This window comes from Lipotes vexillifer, unplaced genomic scaffold (genome assembly GCF_000442215.2).
Source record: "Lipotes vexillifer unplaced genomic scaffold, Lipotes_vexillifer_v1.1 scaffold591, whole genome shotgun sequence".
Classification (NCBI taxonomy): domain Eukaryota; kingdom Metazoa; phylum Chordata; class Mammalia; order Artiodactyla; family Lipotidae; genus Lipotes; species Lipotes vexillifer.
Genome location: NW_006791954.1, coordinates 849665 through 863505, shown reverse-complemented (window position 1 = coordinate 863505; position 13841 = coordinate 849665). Strand labels below are relative to the sequence as shown.

General features: G+C 59.0%; 1 protein-coding gene across 1 annotated transcript in view; it reads right to left on the bottom strand.

The window, feature by feature from the left end:
• The window catches only part of COL1A1 (collagen type I alpha 1 chain), a 17102-nt gene that overhangs the window by 829 nt on the left and 2432 nt on the right, over nt 1-13841 (bottom strand). Inside the window, exons 6-50 of the mRNA XM_007465065.1 lie at nt 13770-13841; nt 12849-12917; nt 12573-12617; nt 12360-12413; nt 12125-12178; nt 11551-11604; nt 11380-11433; nt 10996-11049; nt 10864-10908; nt 10694-10747; nt 10534-10578; nt 10313-10366; nt 9966-10064; nt 9835-9879; nt 9640-9738; nt 9457-9510; nt 9205-9312; nt 9073-9126; nt 8708-8806; nt 8475-8528; nt 8290-8388; nt 6898-6951; nt 6643-6696; nt 6472-6525; nt 6319-6372; nt 5829-5873; nt 5639-5737; nt 5270-5377; nt 4732-4839; nt 4466-4519; nt 4198-4251; nt 3868-3975; nt 3727-3780; nt 3563-3616; nt 3262-3423; nt 3066-3173; nt 2807-2914; nt 2647-2700; nt 2434-2541; nt 1953-2006; nt 1731-1838; nt 1335-1388; nt 937-1044; nt 563-845; nt 266-456 (exon numbers count right to left, since the gene is read on the bottom strand). The exon at nt 13770-13841 is cut by the window's right edge and continues 13 nt beyond it. Of these exons, the coding sequence (XP_007465127.1) occupies nt 266-456; nt 563-845; nt 937-1044; nt 1335-1388; nt 1731-1838; nt 1953-2006; nt 2434-2541; nt 2647-2700; nt 2807-2914; nt 3066-3173; nt 3262-3423; nt 3563-3616; nt 3727-3780; nt 3868-3975; nt 4198-4251; nt 4466-4519; nt 4732-4839; nt 5270-5377; nt 5639-5737; nt 5829-5873; nt 6319-6372; nt 6472-6525; nt 6643-6696; nt 6898-6951; nt 8290-8388; nt 8475-8528; nt 8708-8806; nt 9073-9126; nt 9205-9312; nt 9457-9510; nt 9640-9738; nt 9835-9879; nt 9966-10064; nt 10313-10366; nt 10534-10578; nt 10694-10747; nt 10864-10908; nt 10996-11049; nt 11380-11433; nt 11551-11604; nt 12125-12178; nt 12360-12413; nt 12573-12617; nt 12849-12917; nt 13770-13841 (3603 nt within the window). The remainder of the gene's footprint in view (nt 1-265; nt 457-562; nt 846-936; nt 1045-1334; nt 1389-1730; nt 1839-1952; nt 2007-2433; nt 2542-2646; nt 2701-2806; nt 2915-3065; nt 3174-3261; nt 3424-3562; nt 3617-3726; nt 3781-3867; nt 3976-4197; nt 4252-4465; nt 4520-4731; nt 4840-5269; nt 5378-5638; nt 5738-5828; nt 5874-6318; nt 6373-6471; nt 6526-6642; nt 6697-6897; nt 6952-8289; nt 8389-8474; nt 8529-8707; nt 8807-9072; nt 9127-9204; nt 9313-9456; nt 9511-9639; nt 9739-9834; nt 9880-9965; nt 10065-10312; nt 10367-10533; nt 10579-10693; nt 10748-10863; nt 10909-10995; nt 11050-11379; nt 11434-11550; nt 11605-12124; nt 12179-12359; nt 12414-12572; nt 12618-12848; nt 12918-13769) is intronic.

The window sequence follows — 13841 nt, the reverse complement described above, 5'->3', positions numbered from 1 at the left end:
GAGTGAGTGGCTGTGTTGGAGCCTCCGGTCCTGGCCTCCCTCCCTGGAGTCCCCTGAGAGCATCCTAGTGAACCTTAAGCCCAGAGGTGGCACCCCTTGCCCCCAGGCACCCTGTGTTTGACCCCGTATCAAGGACCCAGGTCTCCTGCCTCCCAGCTGATCACACTTAGCAGAGGTCTGGTCCACCCAGGACCTACCCTCAGGCCCTGCTGAGCCCTGGGCCAGCCCATCTCCTAAGAGTGGCTACAGGATGGAGCTCACGCACCTGGAATCCGCCGGTCATGCTCTCGCCGTACCAGACGTGCCTCTTGTCCTTGGGGTTCTTGCTGATATACCAGTTCCTCTGGGCCACGCTGGGCTGAGTGGGATACACGCAGGTCTCACCTGTCTCCATGTTGCAGAAGACCTTAATGGCATCCAGGTTGCAGCCTTGGTTGGGGTCAATCCAGTATTCTCCTGCAGTGGGGCAGGGTGAGATGGCGTCAGGGGAGGTACGGGATGTGGGCACCTCAGGGCTCAGCCCCGTCGCGGCGGGAGGAGGCACATCTGGGCCAGCCCTTACCACTCTTCCAGTCGGAGTGGCACATCTTGAGGTCACGGCAGGTGCGGGCAGGGTTCTTGCGGCTGCCTTCAGGGCTCCGGATGTTCTCGATCTGCTGGCTCAGGCTCTTGAGAGTGGTGTCCACCTCGAGGTCACGGTCACGGACCACATTGGCATCATCGGCCCGGTAGTAGCGGCCACCATCCTGAGCCTTCTCTTGAGGTGGCTGAGGCAGGAAGCTGAAGTCGTAACCACCGCTGGGAGGACCAGGGGGACCAGGGGGTCCGGGAGGGCCGGGGGGACCCTGCGCAGAGAGGGAGGAGAGGGGGGATTACCGGGGTTCAGTGCTTTCGGGGCTGGAGGGCCACGGGCAGACAAGGTGGGGGACCACATACAGCAGGACCAGCATCACCAGTGCGACCACGAGGACCAGGGGGACCGATGGGGCCTGGGAGACCGTTGAGTCCATCTTTGCCAGGAGAACCAGCAGAGCCAGGGGGACCCTGCAGGGAGGAAGCTGGTTGGAGAAAGCCTGCCAGAAAGCACGGGCCCACCCCAGCTCTGGCAGAGAAGCCCACAACCCACTCTGCCTGGCTCTGGTTCCCCAGCCTCATTATGGCTCACTCCCACAGCTGGGCCAGGAAATTTTGTGGGAGGAAGCAGTGGGAGGGGGAGGCGAGGGCTGCGTAAGGCTGTCCAGAGCCCCCTTCCCTTCTTTCACCCCCTGCCCCAGACCCTTCTCCAGAGAGGCGAGGGACCCAGGAAGAGGAGATAAATAGAAGACACAACTCACGCGGGGACCAGCGGGACCAGAAGCTCCGGATGGACCTTGCTCACCAGGAGAGCCCTGAAGGAGAGATGCGAAGACAGTTTAGGCCGAGTGTAGGTCAAATGTGGCCAGCAGCCGCCCCCCTGCCAGCCACCTTGTTATTCTGGAAGTCTAGCCCCAGGGTGTCCATAGGCTGAGACCCCTCCCACGATCCCTCGTCGCGCACCCCTCCCTCTCTCAGAGGCTGCTTGGAAACACCCATTAGTCTTCAGACCCCAGTCCCCGCTAGGGAGGCAAAGGACGGTCCAGAGAGGGAAACCGAGGCAAAGTGTCCTCCCCCATCACACAGCAGGACTTCGGGAGATGATAAAAGAAGACAAGATGGCAGCTGGGGGCTGGGGAGGGGCTGGGCATACTCACGGGAGGGCCAGGGGGACCCTGGAGACCAGAGAAGCCACGGTGACCCTTAATGCCTCTGTCGCCCTGTTCGCCTGTCTCACCCTTGTCACCACGGGGGCCTTGGGGTCCCTAGAAGAGAGATGGGGACAGACTGTCAGGTGGAAGTTCTGTTAGCACTGAGGGGGCGCAGTCCACATGTGGACAAGGGTTCTGAGGACACGAGGGCCAGAGCGGGGCACTTACGGTGGGGCCGCGGGCACCAACGGGGCCAATGGGGCCAGCAGGACCAGCAGGACCCTGGGGAGAGCAAAGAGAGCATTAGATCCTGGTCAGGGAGAGCCCAGCTGAGGGCTGGCCTGGCCTGAGCTGCAGGTGAGACCGCCCCTTGGCCAAATCCCTCTTTCCTCTCATCTTTTCCCACCGTATCCATTCTCTCCTGACCCCAGGTGAATCTTCATGTAAATTCAGGCCTCATGTAAGCTGGGGCGAGCACCTGGGAACAAACCCCATTCCTGGTGGGGGGGAAACGGGACTGTCTGGAGGAGGGGTCTCGAGGCTGAGCTGTGGCTCAGTGTTTTCAGGGAGGCCAAGGGCCCAGACATCTTGCAAGGCCTCCTTTTCTCCCCTGCTTAGGTGAAGTCAGGTGTCCATCTGCAGACCCCTCGGCAGGCCTGGAGAGTCCCTGGCCTGAGCAGAAACGGTAAGCCAGAGCCCAGCTACTTACAGTCTCGCCACGATCGCCGCTCTTGCCAGCAGGGCCGACGGGGCCGGGGGCACCAGGGGCACCAGGAGCACCAGGGGGTCCCGCAGGGCCGGTCTCACCACGGTCACCCTGAGAGGGGGAGAGGGGGGAGGAGGGGAATCCGGGTCAGCCGCAGCTGAGAGGGCCAGGTGGAGCGGCAGGTGGGGCTGTGGCCCCAGGGTGCAGCCGTCTTACCTTGGGGCCCGGAGAACCATCTCGTCCAGGGGATCCTTCAGCACCAGGGGCTCCCTGCAGAGAGCGGGGGAAGGTGAACGCCAGCCAAGGGGAGGGAGGCTCAGGCCAAGGCCGAGACGGCCACACCGAGGGCACTGGCGTGGGGCCGGCAACCGCTTACCTCACGTCCAGACTCGCCAGGGGGTCCAGCCAATCCGGGGGGGCCCATGGGACCAGGGGGGCCACGTTCACCACTTGCTCCAGAAGGACCTTGTTTGCCGGGTTCACCCTGAGGGAGAAGAAAGTCAGGCCGGGGATGGGGTGGGAGAGGGCCTTAGGACCCGCCACCTCTGTCCCCGCTGACCCCAGCACCCCCACCCTGCGCCCTCCAAGTCCTGCAACTGTTCTTGTCGGGATCCTCAAGGTGAGGGGGCACTCACAGAGGGGCCGGGAAGACCAGGGAAGCCTCTTTCTCCTCGCTGACCGGGCAGGCCGACCACGCCACGCTGTCCAGCAATACCTTGAGGTCCGGGAGAGCCGGGAGCGCCCTGTGGGGGACAGGTGGCGGTGAGGCGACTTCCAGTGGCCGGGGACGCTGCTCCCACTCTGGACCCGTCTGGAGCGTAGTACACTTACAGCAGGTCCATCAGCACCAGGGGCTCCTTTCTCACCAGCGGGGCCAGGGGGACCGGGAGGACCGACTTCACCAGCACGCCCAGCGGGGCCAGTCTCACCGCGGGGGCCTTTGCTGCCTTCTTTGCCAGCAGGACCAGAAGGTCCAGGGGGTCCAGCGTTTCCCTGGTTGGGGAGAATTGGGGCCGTCAGACTCCATCGGATTCTGGAGCATTACGGAAGCCGTAGTCGGGCCCACCGCACTCCTGACGGCCTGTGCCCCATACCCTCCCAGACCGGTGGAGTCTCCACCACAGACACTTACAGAGGGCCCAGGGGGACCGACTCGGCCAGCAGCACCGGGGAAGCCAGTAGCACCCTGGAGAAGAGGACAAAGAAGCAATCAGAGGGAGAACAGCCCCTCAGCTGGCCCAGCTGCCCCATCTCCAAACGCAGAGCCTCGGCAGAGAATCAGAGTGAGGTACTCACAGGGGGACCAGCGCTGCCACGAGCACCTTTGGGTCCGGGAGCACCAACGTTACCCTGTAGGAGAGCACAGAGGCGTCACGGCTGGGCCAGTCCTGGATCCAGCCTGCCGGCAGCTCGGGGCCTAGACGGCGAGATACTCACAATGGGGCCAGGAGGTCCAGTGGGTCCAGCAGCGCCGGGGGCACCAGCATCGCCTTTAGCACCAGCATCACCAGGTTCGCCTTTAGCACCAGGTTGGCCATCAGCACCCTGGGGGAGGACGGAGTGCGGTGAGTGAAGGAGAGGGCTGTGCCGGCCTAGGAAGTCAGCTAGGGAAGGACAGGAACTCCAGGCAGGAAGATGCTTGAATGGGAGACAATTCCCCCTCCACCCTCCTTCTCTGAATCAGGCCAATGCCTCTGTCCTCATCCAGTCACTCAAGGCCCCGGGGCCTAGTTGGAGATGGAAGATGAAAGGGACCTTGGTACTCACAGGGGGGCCAGCGAAGCCAGCAGGGCCAGGGGGACCAGGCTCACCACGGTCTCCCTAGAAGAAAAGGAGGCAAATGGAGAGATGCCCTGATCTGGGGGAAGGTGGGATGGGATGGACCGGAGGGCGGGGAAGGAGGGCCTGAGCAGCACTCCACAGGGACCAGAGCAGGTGGGAGCCAAGGTGGAGAAGGGCCAGAAAGAGGGCCAGGGGCAGTATGAAGGGAGAGAAGGCTGGAGTGTGGAGGCTTAACCGGCTCTTCTGTACTTACGGGGGCACCACGAGCTCCAGTGGGACCAGCAGGGCCGCTAGGACCAGTTTCACCCTGAGAGGGAGGGACAAGAGGCGCAGGGTCAGGGGCCCATGCTGAATACATACTCCTGGCAGATAACCCAGGAGAGTCCTCCTCCCTCCTGGCCCCCCACCTTTGGGTCACCAGCTTGGAATGGCGGGAGCTGCCTCCCCCTGCAGAGCTGTGCCCAGGCTTGCTGGGGAAGCTGTGTGTTAGGGAAGAAGATGGGGAGGCGGCCATCTCACCTTGTCACCAGGGGCACCAGCGGGGCCCGGTGGACCAATGGGACCAGTCAGACCACGGACGCCATCTTTGCCAGGAGCACCATCAGCACCTTTGGGACCAGCATCGCCCTAAAGACACAGGAAAGCCTGAGACTTCCAGTGTGGGGCAAGGAGGTGACCTATGGCATCCTGCTTGTGTCTGGGACCCCTCTCCAGTTTGTGTCTGCCCTGCCCCCACGTGTGCCAAGGACTCAAGATCTTTCAGGGGAAAGGTGTCTGTGTGGGGATTCCGGGGAACTTAGATTAAGAAGCTCCTTCTTTGTGTAGAGGGACTCCTCGTCCAGGAGCCCCCCTCCCACCTCTTGTTGCCATGGTAACACATGGGCAGGGTAGGGCCTGGACTATAGGTAAGGATTCATCAGCCAAGAGGCCAGAGAAGAAGGAGGATTAAGGAGAACAGGGAAAGACCCAAAGGAGTAGAAAGAGTGATGCTGAGGGATCTGAAGCAGAGAGAGATGGGAACCACACAGGGTTCTAGGGAAGGGGGCGTTCAACTTACTCTGTCACCCTTAGGGCCTGGGAGACCTGCTGCACCTCGTTCACCAGGCATTCCTTGAAGGCCAGGGGCACCCTGGTTACCAGGGGCTCCAGGGGCACCAGCATCGCCCTGTATGACAACCAAGAAGACTGGAGTCTCAGAAGTGGGTCACAGCTTTGAGCCCCCTCTTAATTTCTCCCAGGCTTGGTTCTGAGGCCAAAGATAGGTACTAGCTAAGAGGAAAGGCTCACAGCCCAGAACTTCAGGCTGCACATGGACCCCACCCCAGTCTTGTCCCCCCATCCCTCCCCAACATCCAGCTGGCTTTGGTCACAGCCAGGCATCCCCCATCACAGGAGGGGTGAGACCTGGTCCCTGTGCTGCCCTTACCTTAGCACCATCATTGCCAGGGGCACCGTTGGACCCACGGGGACCTGCAGGACCGGAGGGCCCTTGCACACCACGCTCGCCGGGGAAACCTCTCTCGCCCTGGAAGGAAAGGACAGGGCCCATGAGGTGGCTGCAGAGACGGGGCCAAGCACGGGGCATGTTGGTGGAAGCACCAAGAGGCTCTACTTACTCTTGCTCCAGAGGGGCCGGGGGCACCGATGTCTCCAGGAACACCCTGAGCGAGAGGGAGGGACACACAGTGAGCAGAACCCACCTGGGTCCTCCCAACTACAAAACATTCTTGTCCACCTGGGGGCTAGCCCTTGGGGTCTGTGGTTGGACACCAATCCCTTCTCAGCACTGAACCGGGATTATCCCTCTGCTCCTCCTCGTGAATGTGTCGCCCTCCCCAAACTTGGGGTTGAGGGAAAGCCAGAGTATTCCAGCAGCTCTAAAAAGAAGTCATCCAGACGAGCAGCCATACAGCTCCTTCCAGATCCTATCATGCAGAGGTGCAGCTCTTTGCTCCCCTCTGTGTAGCGCCCTTCATGATGGGAAGTCCCTCCTCGAGTCTAACCTTGATCCCTCTAGTTGATGGTTGTCTGATTATCTAGGGGGGCTGGACTCTCCCTCTGTATTCCCTGCACTCCCCATGTCTTCAGCTGGCTGCTACCTCTTACCTGTTCACCGGGTTTGCCTGCTTCACCAGGAGGACCAGAAGGGCCAGGGAGACCCTGTAGGTGGGAAATGGGGGAGGGAAGCGGGGGATTAGAAATTGGAAGAGGTGTTCTTCATGCCCCTCTCTCAACACCCTGACAGCCGTGAGGCCTCACCTGGAATCCGGGGGAGCCAGCAGGGCCTTGTTCACCTCTCTCACCAGCAGGGCCCTGCAAGGAGGAAATGCTGCGGTCATGGGGAAGCTCAGGAGAAGGGGAACGGGGGCTATCTCCCCTTTCCTGCCCCACAGCACCCCCTCCCCAGGCCTCCCCGTCAGGGACACTCACAGCAGGTCCGGGAGGTCCCTGAGCTCCAGCTTCTCCGTCTTTGCCAGCAGGACCCTATGGGGAGAGAGTGAAAAAGGGGTCAGGGTGGTGAGGTGGGCGGGCAGCTGAGGAAGAGAGCACAGGTAGGGGGCCTGGGGGCTGGGGGTCCTGACGCCCTGGGGATGGGCTGGAGCCTCCCACATCCCTCCTGCAGGATGTAGGGATGTGACGTGGGCGGAGGCAGGGAGGGGACAGGGACCAAAAGGAGATGCTTACAGCAGCGCCGGGGGGTCCAGGAACGCCTCGTTCTCCAGCCTTGCCGGGTTCTCCCTGTGGGGAGAGAGAGTTGGGGTTGAGGGAGCTGAAGTGGGAAACCGGGGCCTCCTGGGTCCCTCCCGTTTACTTTGAGTGGAATTTTTAAGGAGCTTTTGAACCTATCGGTCAGCTCTGGCCCCTGAGGAAGGCCTTTGCTGGCTTCCACTGCTCCACCTCTTGGCCTCTCCCTTGGCCTCTCCTCCCAGACGACCCGCCCCTTAGGCCCCTCTCCCCACCCTCTCCCCTTTCTTCTCCCCATTGTATGCCTTTGGTGACCTGAGCTGCAAAGGGCTTTCATCTCTTCTGATATCTTCTTTTGAACCTCAAAGAACCCACCAAGATTTGGGGCTATCATGTAAAAGGCCCATCCTATCCCCGTGTGTGTGTGTGTGTGTGTGTGTGTGTGTGTGTGTGTGTGTGGGACTCAGGTGACCAGCACTGCCATCAGTATCCAGCCCGTCCCCTCACAAGGACCCCTCCTGTGGACCTTTGGTAGCTACAGCCCCCTCCCTCCTCCTCCCAACCCTTGGCAACCGGATTCTATTCTCAGCTCTGCGATTCTGTCATTTGAAGACATTACATAAGGACTTCCCTGGCGGTCCAGTGGTTAGGAGTCCCCGCTCTCACTGCCAAGGGCGGGAGTTCCATCCCTGCTCCGGGCCGGAGCTAGGATCCCGCGAGGCACCCAGGGCTTCTTTTCACTCACACACTGCTCTTGAGATCCATTCATCGCAACGGTTGCAGGTATCAATAGTTAGTTCTTCCTTTGTATTGCCAGCTGTCGTCCTTGGTTGGATCAGCCGCAGTTTGTTCAGGCCTGCACCCACTGAGGGACATGCTGCCGATTCCCACTTTAGGCTTCTACAAATAAATCTGCTATGAACATTCGTGTACAGGTTTTCCTGTGGTCAGAAGTTTCCATTTCTTTGGCATGCCTGCCCAACAGTGCAACTGCTGCGTTCTAAGGAGGTGGAAGTTTAGCCTTGGAAGAAGCTGCCAATTTGCATTCCATGGTGGCTGGGCCATTTTACACGTTAGCAACCCGCATGTATTGTGTGTGTGTGTGTGTGTGTGTGTGTGTGTGTGTGTGTGTGTGTGTGTGTGTGTGTCTGTGTGTGTGTATCTGGGGGCCAACGATACTTATTTCCAGGGATAGAGCAGTGGTAGTAAAGCCAGGAGAGGTCTCTCATTTTATGGAATAGGGATACTGAGGCCCAGAGAGGGGCAATGAGTGGCTTGAGGCCACATAGCAAGTCAATGGCAGAGGTGGCCCCAGAGAGAGGACTCTTCCCCCCACCCCCACCCTCGCCCTAAGTGCGTCTGTCCCTGTGATGCACCTCACTGAATACTCACAGCAGCACCTTTAGGCCCAGGGAAACCCATCACACCGGCCTGACCACGGCTACCAGGAGGGCCTGGGGGTCCGGGGCGGCCATCTTGACCAGCAGGACCCTGAGGATGGAAGGTACAAAAGTGGAGATGAGGACACAGGGTGAGAGGTCAGGAGACTGATGCGGGCCTGGGGGAGTGATACTTACAGGGGGGCCAGTTTTGCCATCAGGACCAGGGCTGCCAGGGCTTCCAGTCAGACCCTAGGGGGAGGCAGAGAGGTGTGAGTGGGGTGGGGGATAAGGGTGGTGGAAGAGGGGGAGGACGAGAGTGGAGGCTGGGGCGGAGGACATTCTAGAAGGTGGATCTGTGGTCCTGCTCCGGAACCCTCATAGGATGGGCAGGGTCGTGGGCCAAGCCGGGCAGAGGGCTGGGGTCTCACCTTGGCACCAGGCAGACCAGCTTCACCGGGGCGACCAGCTTCACCGGGAGAACCTTTGGGGCCAGCAGGGCCAGGAGCACCACGTTCACCAGCGGGACCCTGGTGGGGGGAGTCACAGCAACAATTAGGGTCTCCCTATCATGGGCTGGCCTATTCTTCCTCCTGGGCTGTGGGTGGTGCTTTGAGAGGCATTGGTGGTGGTAGGAAGGTCAAGGTGAAACTAAGTGTGAAGAGAGAGGTCTGCAGCCCCAGTATGGGCACTAACGACCGGGCGGTGGGAGTGGGAAGCGGCTGACTACATCTGGGAGAGGAAGGTAGTGTCCAGGGAGCGGCAGGTCAGCCTCCCACCCACGAAGAGAGGTTACCTTGGGACCAGCAAGACCATCTGCGCCAGGAAAGCCGCGGCTTCCGGGTCCACCCTGTGGGAGGAGAGAGGGTCGGTGAGCTCAGACACGTGGGCACCAGGCCGGCACTGGGGCTGAGGGGGGGGCACTTACACGCTCGCCAGGGGGTCCAGGCAGGCCCGCGGGTCCGGGTTCGCCTCGGGCTCCTCGCTTTCCTTCTTCCCCAGCAGGGCCAGGGGGGCCTTGAATACCGGTGGGGCCCTGGAGAGGGCGGAGAGGGAGGGGCAGCCTGTGGTGAGGGGCTGTCCTGGTACCAGCTCCAGGGCAGGCTTGAGGCTGGGTGTCCAGCACCAGGGCCTCCCATTCCTCCTTGGACCTCCCCCAAGGGGCTGTTGGGGGACTTACGGGCTCTCCCTTGGCGCCAGTGTCTCCTTTGTTGCCAGGAGCACCAGGTTCACCCTGAGTGGGAGAAGAGGGAGATGAGTGGAGAGCGGGGATGCTCAGCTGGCCTGGATCTTCATGCTTCCCAGACAAGGGCCACGTGAGCCAGCTCGTGGGGCGGGGCAGAAGAGAGAGAGCAGTACTTACGCTGTTACCCTTGGGACCAGGGGGGCCGCTGGGACCCTGGGGTCCAGAGGGGCCTCGGGCACCCGGGAAGCCAGGAGCACCAGCGATACCAGGAGCGCCCTGCGGGAGGCAGAACCATTGAGCCCAGGAGCGGAGGGCACAGGGTGGGCGGGAGGGGGGCACCAGGGGCGGCTCTGAGACCTGCAGGACACTTACATTGGCACCTTTAGCACCAGGCTGTCCATCAGTACCAGGGTTTCCCTGTGACACAGAGAGAGGTGGGTGAGTGACAGGCAAGGACTCTGAGTTAGGGAGAGGCACGGGGGTCCTGAGGAGGTGACACTTACAGCAGGGCCAGCGGCACCAGCAGGACCAGGGGGGCCGGGCTCGCCACGCACACCTTGGGGACCTTCAGAGCCTCGGGATCCTTGGGGACCAGCTTCACCCTGGATTGGAAGAAAGAACCTGTCAGGAGCCACCCTGGGAGTCCAACCTCATGTCTGGATGGCAGGGCGTGAAGGGCCATGACAGGAGACCAAGAGTCAGGACTCCAAGATCAGAGAAGGGGACCCCAGGACAAAGGTGTTGGGGACTGGGCTTCTCTCTTGATTCTGGGTCCCTCTGGTTTGGGGAGCAGGGAGATGCCCACCCCTTGGCCTTGGGAGCCCTGCCCATTGGAGGGTGGGGGTCTCACCTTAGCACCAACAGCACCAGGGAAACCAGGAGGACCAGCGGGGCCAGTGGAACCCTGTGAATGAAAGGGAGATGTTAGTGAGAAGGAAGATGGCAGCCGCAAGTCACACCCTGGGACAGAAGAGGTCCTGGGGTTCAGTCCTGCCCCTGGTATCAGACCCAAGAGCTGACACTGAGACCCCTCCGCAATCCCAGGCACTGAGGTCTAAGGGCTGTACTCACAGGGGGTCCAGCAGCACCAGTAGCACCATCATTTCCACGAGCACCCTGCAGGAGAGAGGGGAAAGCCCCGGCTACATTCACTGAGCACTGCTCAGTCCCTTTAGCTCCTGGGGAACCCCTTCCAGAACCTGGAGTCCCCCAAGGGGCCAGGAGTACTTACAGCAGGGCCAGGGGCTCCAGGGCGACCTCTCTCACCAGGCAGACCACGGGGGCCCTGACAACAAAACCAAGAGAAGCCAAGTGAGACAGGAGACACACCCCTCTCCCCAAGCCCCCATCTTGCCCCTACGTCCTGTTCCCTCTCTTCCTTCTACACCTGGACACACTCACCATCTGACCAGGAGCTCCATTTTCACCAGGGCTACCAGGCTCACCCTACAGAGCAGAGAATAGAGTTAGAAATTCATTCATGGTGGGACTGCAGGGGAGGTGGAGGACCATGACAGTCCCACAGCCTCTTACCTTGGGACCAGCAGGACCAGCATCTCCCTTGGCACCATCCAAACCACTGAAACCCTAAGATAGGAAGAGGGCCAAAGTGAGAGCTTGTGGAGACTGTGGACAACCTTGACAGCCACCCAGACCTGAGGAGGAACCTCAGGAGGTCATCACAGCTATCTCCCTTGTGTCTGAGCTAGACTAAACCCCAACTGGCCCAAGATCTCACTCCATCCCTTTATTGGGATTTCCTTCCCAATGGAGGGAAGTTCTCTTTGATGTCTACTCTCTATCCCTTGGAACTTATATAGCTGCCACCCACCACGACGCACACCAGGATCCTTTGGGGAAAGGGCTGGAATGCAATGCTGGGGCTTTGGGAACTTAGATGACACAAAGGGGACTCACTCTGTGTCCCTTCATTCCGGGGAGGCCAGCTGTTCCGGGCAATCCCCGAGCCCCCTGGGGAGAAAAGAAAAGGACAAAGGCAGGGCTGTTAGAAGACACCACTGTGGACACAGCTCCCAAATGAAGCCCCAATGCAGCAAAGCCTGGAGGCAGCCACGCCATCCTGCTCACCTGAGGTCCAGGAGGCCCGCGCTCACCAGGACGACCAGGCTTTCCAGCTTCACCCTGAGAGAAAGAGAAAAGGCCATCGTGCCCGTGCCCCCTGAGTTGGAAAAGTATGGAAGGCCTGGGTCTTCCTGGGGTTGTTGAGGGTCAGGCTTAGGGGCCCAGAACCTTAACTCAGTTTAAATCTGCCATGCAACCCTTGCTTGAATTTTGCGTCCCTCCAAAGGAATTTCTGTTTATTTCTGTCACCAGCATCTTAATCTCACCGCGTGGAGTGAGAATCTGAGGTACCCAGAGTGGTTAAGCCTGTGGGAAGCCATTCACATCAGGGGATGGGGTTGGGGACTGCTTTAAGGTGACTGGGGTGAGGGGAGGGACAGCCACCTCTGTTAGGAAGATGGGGAAACATCCCAGGAGGCTCCTTGTTCAAGGGCAGTCCCATGCATCAAGGAGAACATGCCCTCCTTTCTCTGGGTATCACCCCCAAAGGTGGTGGGGGCACTGGGGTAGAGATTACAGGGACCTAACACGTGGAGAGGTGGTGGGGGTCAGATGGTGTCTCTTTACTAGGGCTACTTACGTCATCTCCGTTCTTGCCAGGGGGGCCAGGGGGACCACGGGGACCCATGGGACCCTAGAGGAGACAGGAAGAGAGGATGTTAGAATGGCCAGGATAAGGAAAAAAGAAGGGGAAGGCTAGGATTGGAAGAAGGAGGTAAGAAAGACCCCAGATGGTGGTCCTTCAATAGGAGAATCCATGTATTTGTAGAGAGAGTGTGTATTTGCATAGAGAGTACAAGTTGGGGAGCACTTACTGAGGCTCCAGGCTCGCCAGGCTCACCAGGGGGGCCTTGGAAACCTTGGGGACCCTGGCAGACAGGGAGAGAGGGGTAGGGTTAGAAGAGTAGGTCCCTGCCAACCTGTCCCCCATCTCACCAAGAGATCTCTGAGCACCTTCCCTGCCCTCATGCCAATCCTCCTTCCAAAAGCTCAGAGCCCAAAGCGGTGGAGACATCCTGGATACTCACAGGTGCGCCAGGGGGGCCAGGGAGACCACGAGGACCAGAAGGACCCTACAGAAGAAAAAGAAAGGGAGGCCATAATGAAGCCTCTGTAGGAAAGTTTATCTCCCACGGTTCCCGTTCAGACCACCCAGTTGCCTGGCATCCTCTCTGGATTCTGAGGTCCCAAAGGTCTTCTTGAGCTCCTAAGCTATCTATGCCACCCCATATCCCTTCCCTGGCCTGTCCTGTCTGGGTCCTCATCTGCTCTTCTGTCCTCTACATCCCTCGCTGGTGACTCACCATGGGGCCAGGCACAGAAATTCCTGTTGATTTCTCATCATAGCCGTAAGACATCTGGGGAGCAAAGTTCTAGAAGAGAGAGTGCATGAGAAAGCAGGGTCAGGGCAGTGAGTTGAAAGGCAGAAGATATCACCAGTAATGGGAAAAACTGATACCATGTGCCTCCTGATGTGACGCGCCATGCAGGACAACAACATGACCTGTGGCATAGCCCTGCCCAAGACATATCACTGGCATGTAATCATGAAGACACATCCAACAAACCCAATTTAAAGGACAGTCTACAGAACAACAGGCCTTTTCAAAAAATTTCAGTGTCATAAAAGACAAAGAAAGTCTGAGGAATGTTCCAGGTGAAAGGAAACTAAAGAGATATGACAATTAAATGCAATTCATGATCCTGGCTTGGATCCTGGAGCAGGAACAACAACAAAAAAGCTATAAAGGCCATTATTGGGAACATTGGTGAAGTCTGAATATGGACTGCATATTAGATAATAAATGGTACTGTATCAATGTTAGATTTCCAAAATGTAGTCATTGTGCAACGCTCATGCTAAGAGAATGTTCTTGCTCTCAGAAAATACATGCTAAAGTATTTAGGAGCAAAGGGACATAATACCAGCAACTTACTCTCAAATGGTTTAGAAAAAAAAAAAAAAAACCCAGATAATTATATTTATACATAGAAACTGATAAAGCAAATGTGACAAATCGTGGATATGTGAAAGTTCTTTGCATTATTTTTGCAACTCTTCTCTCTTTTTTTTCCTGTAAGTTTGAAGTTATTTCATACTATGAAGTATGCCATCTGCCAAAACAAACAAACAAACAAACCCCAACAAACTAAAAACCCCGCGGTGGGGGGGTGGGGGCGAGGTGACATAAGGCCTTCCACGAACGCCTCGACTCTCCACTTACTCCTCCGAGGCCAGGGGGTCCGGGAGGTCCTGGGGGTCCGGGGGGTCCGGGAAGTCCAGGTTGTCCAGGAAT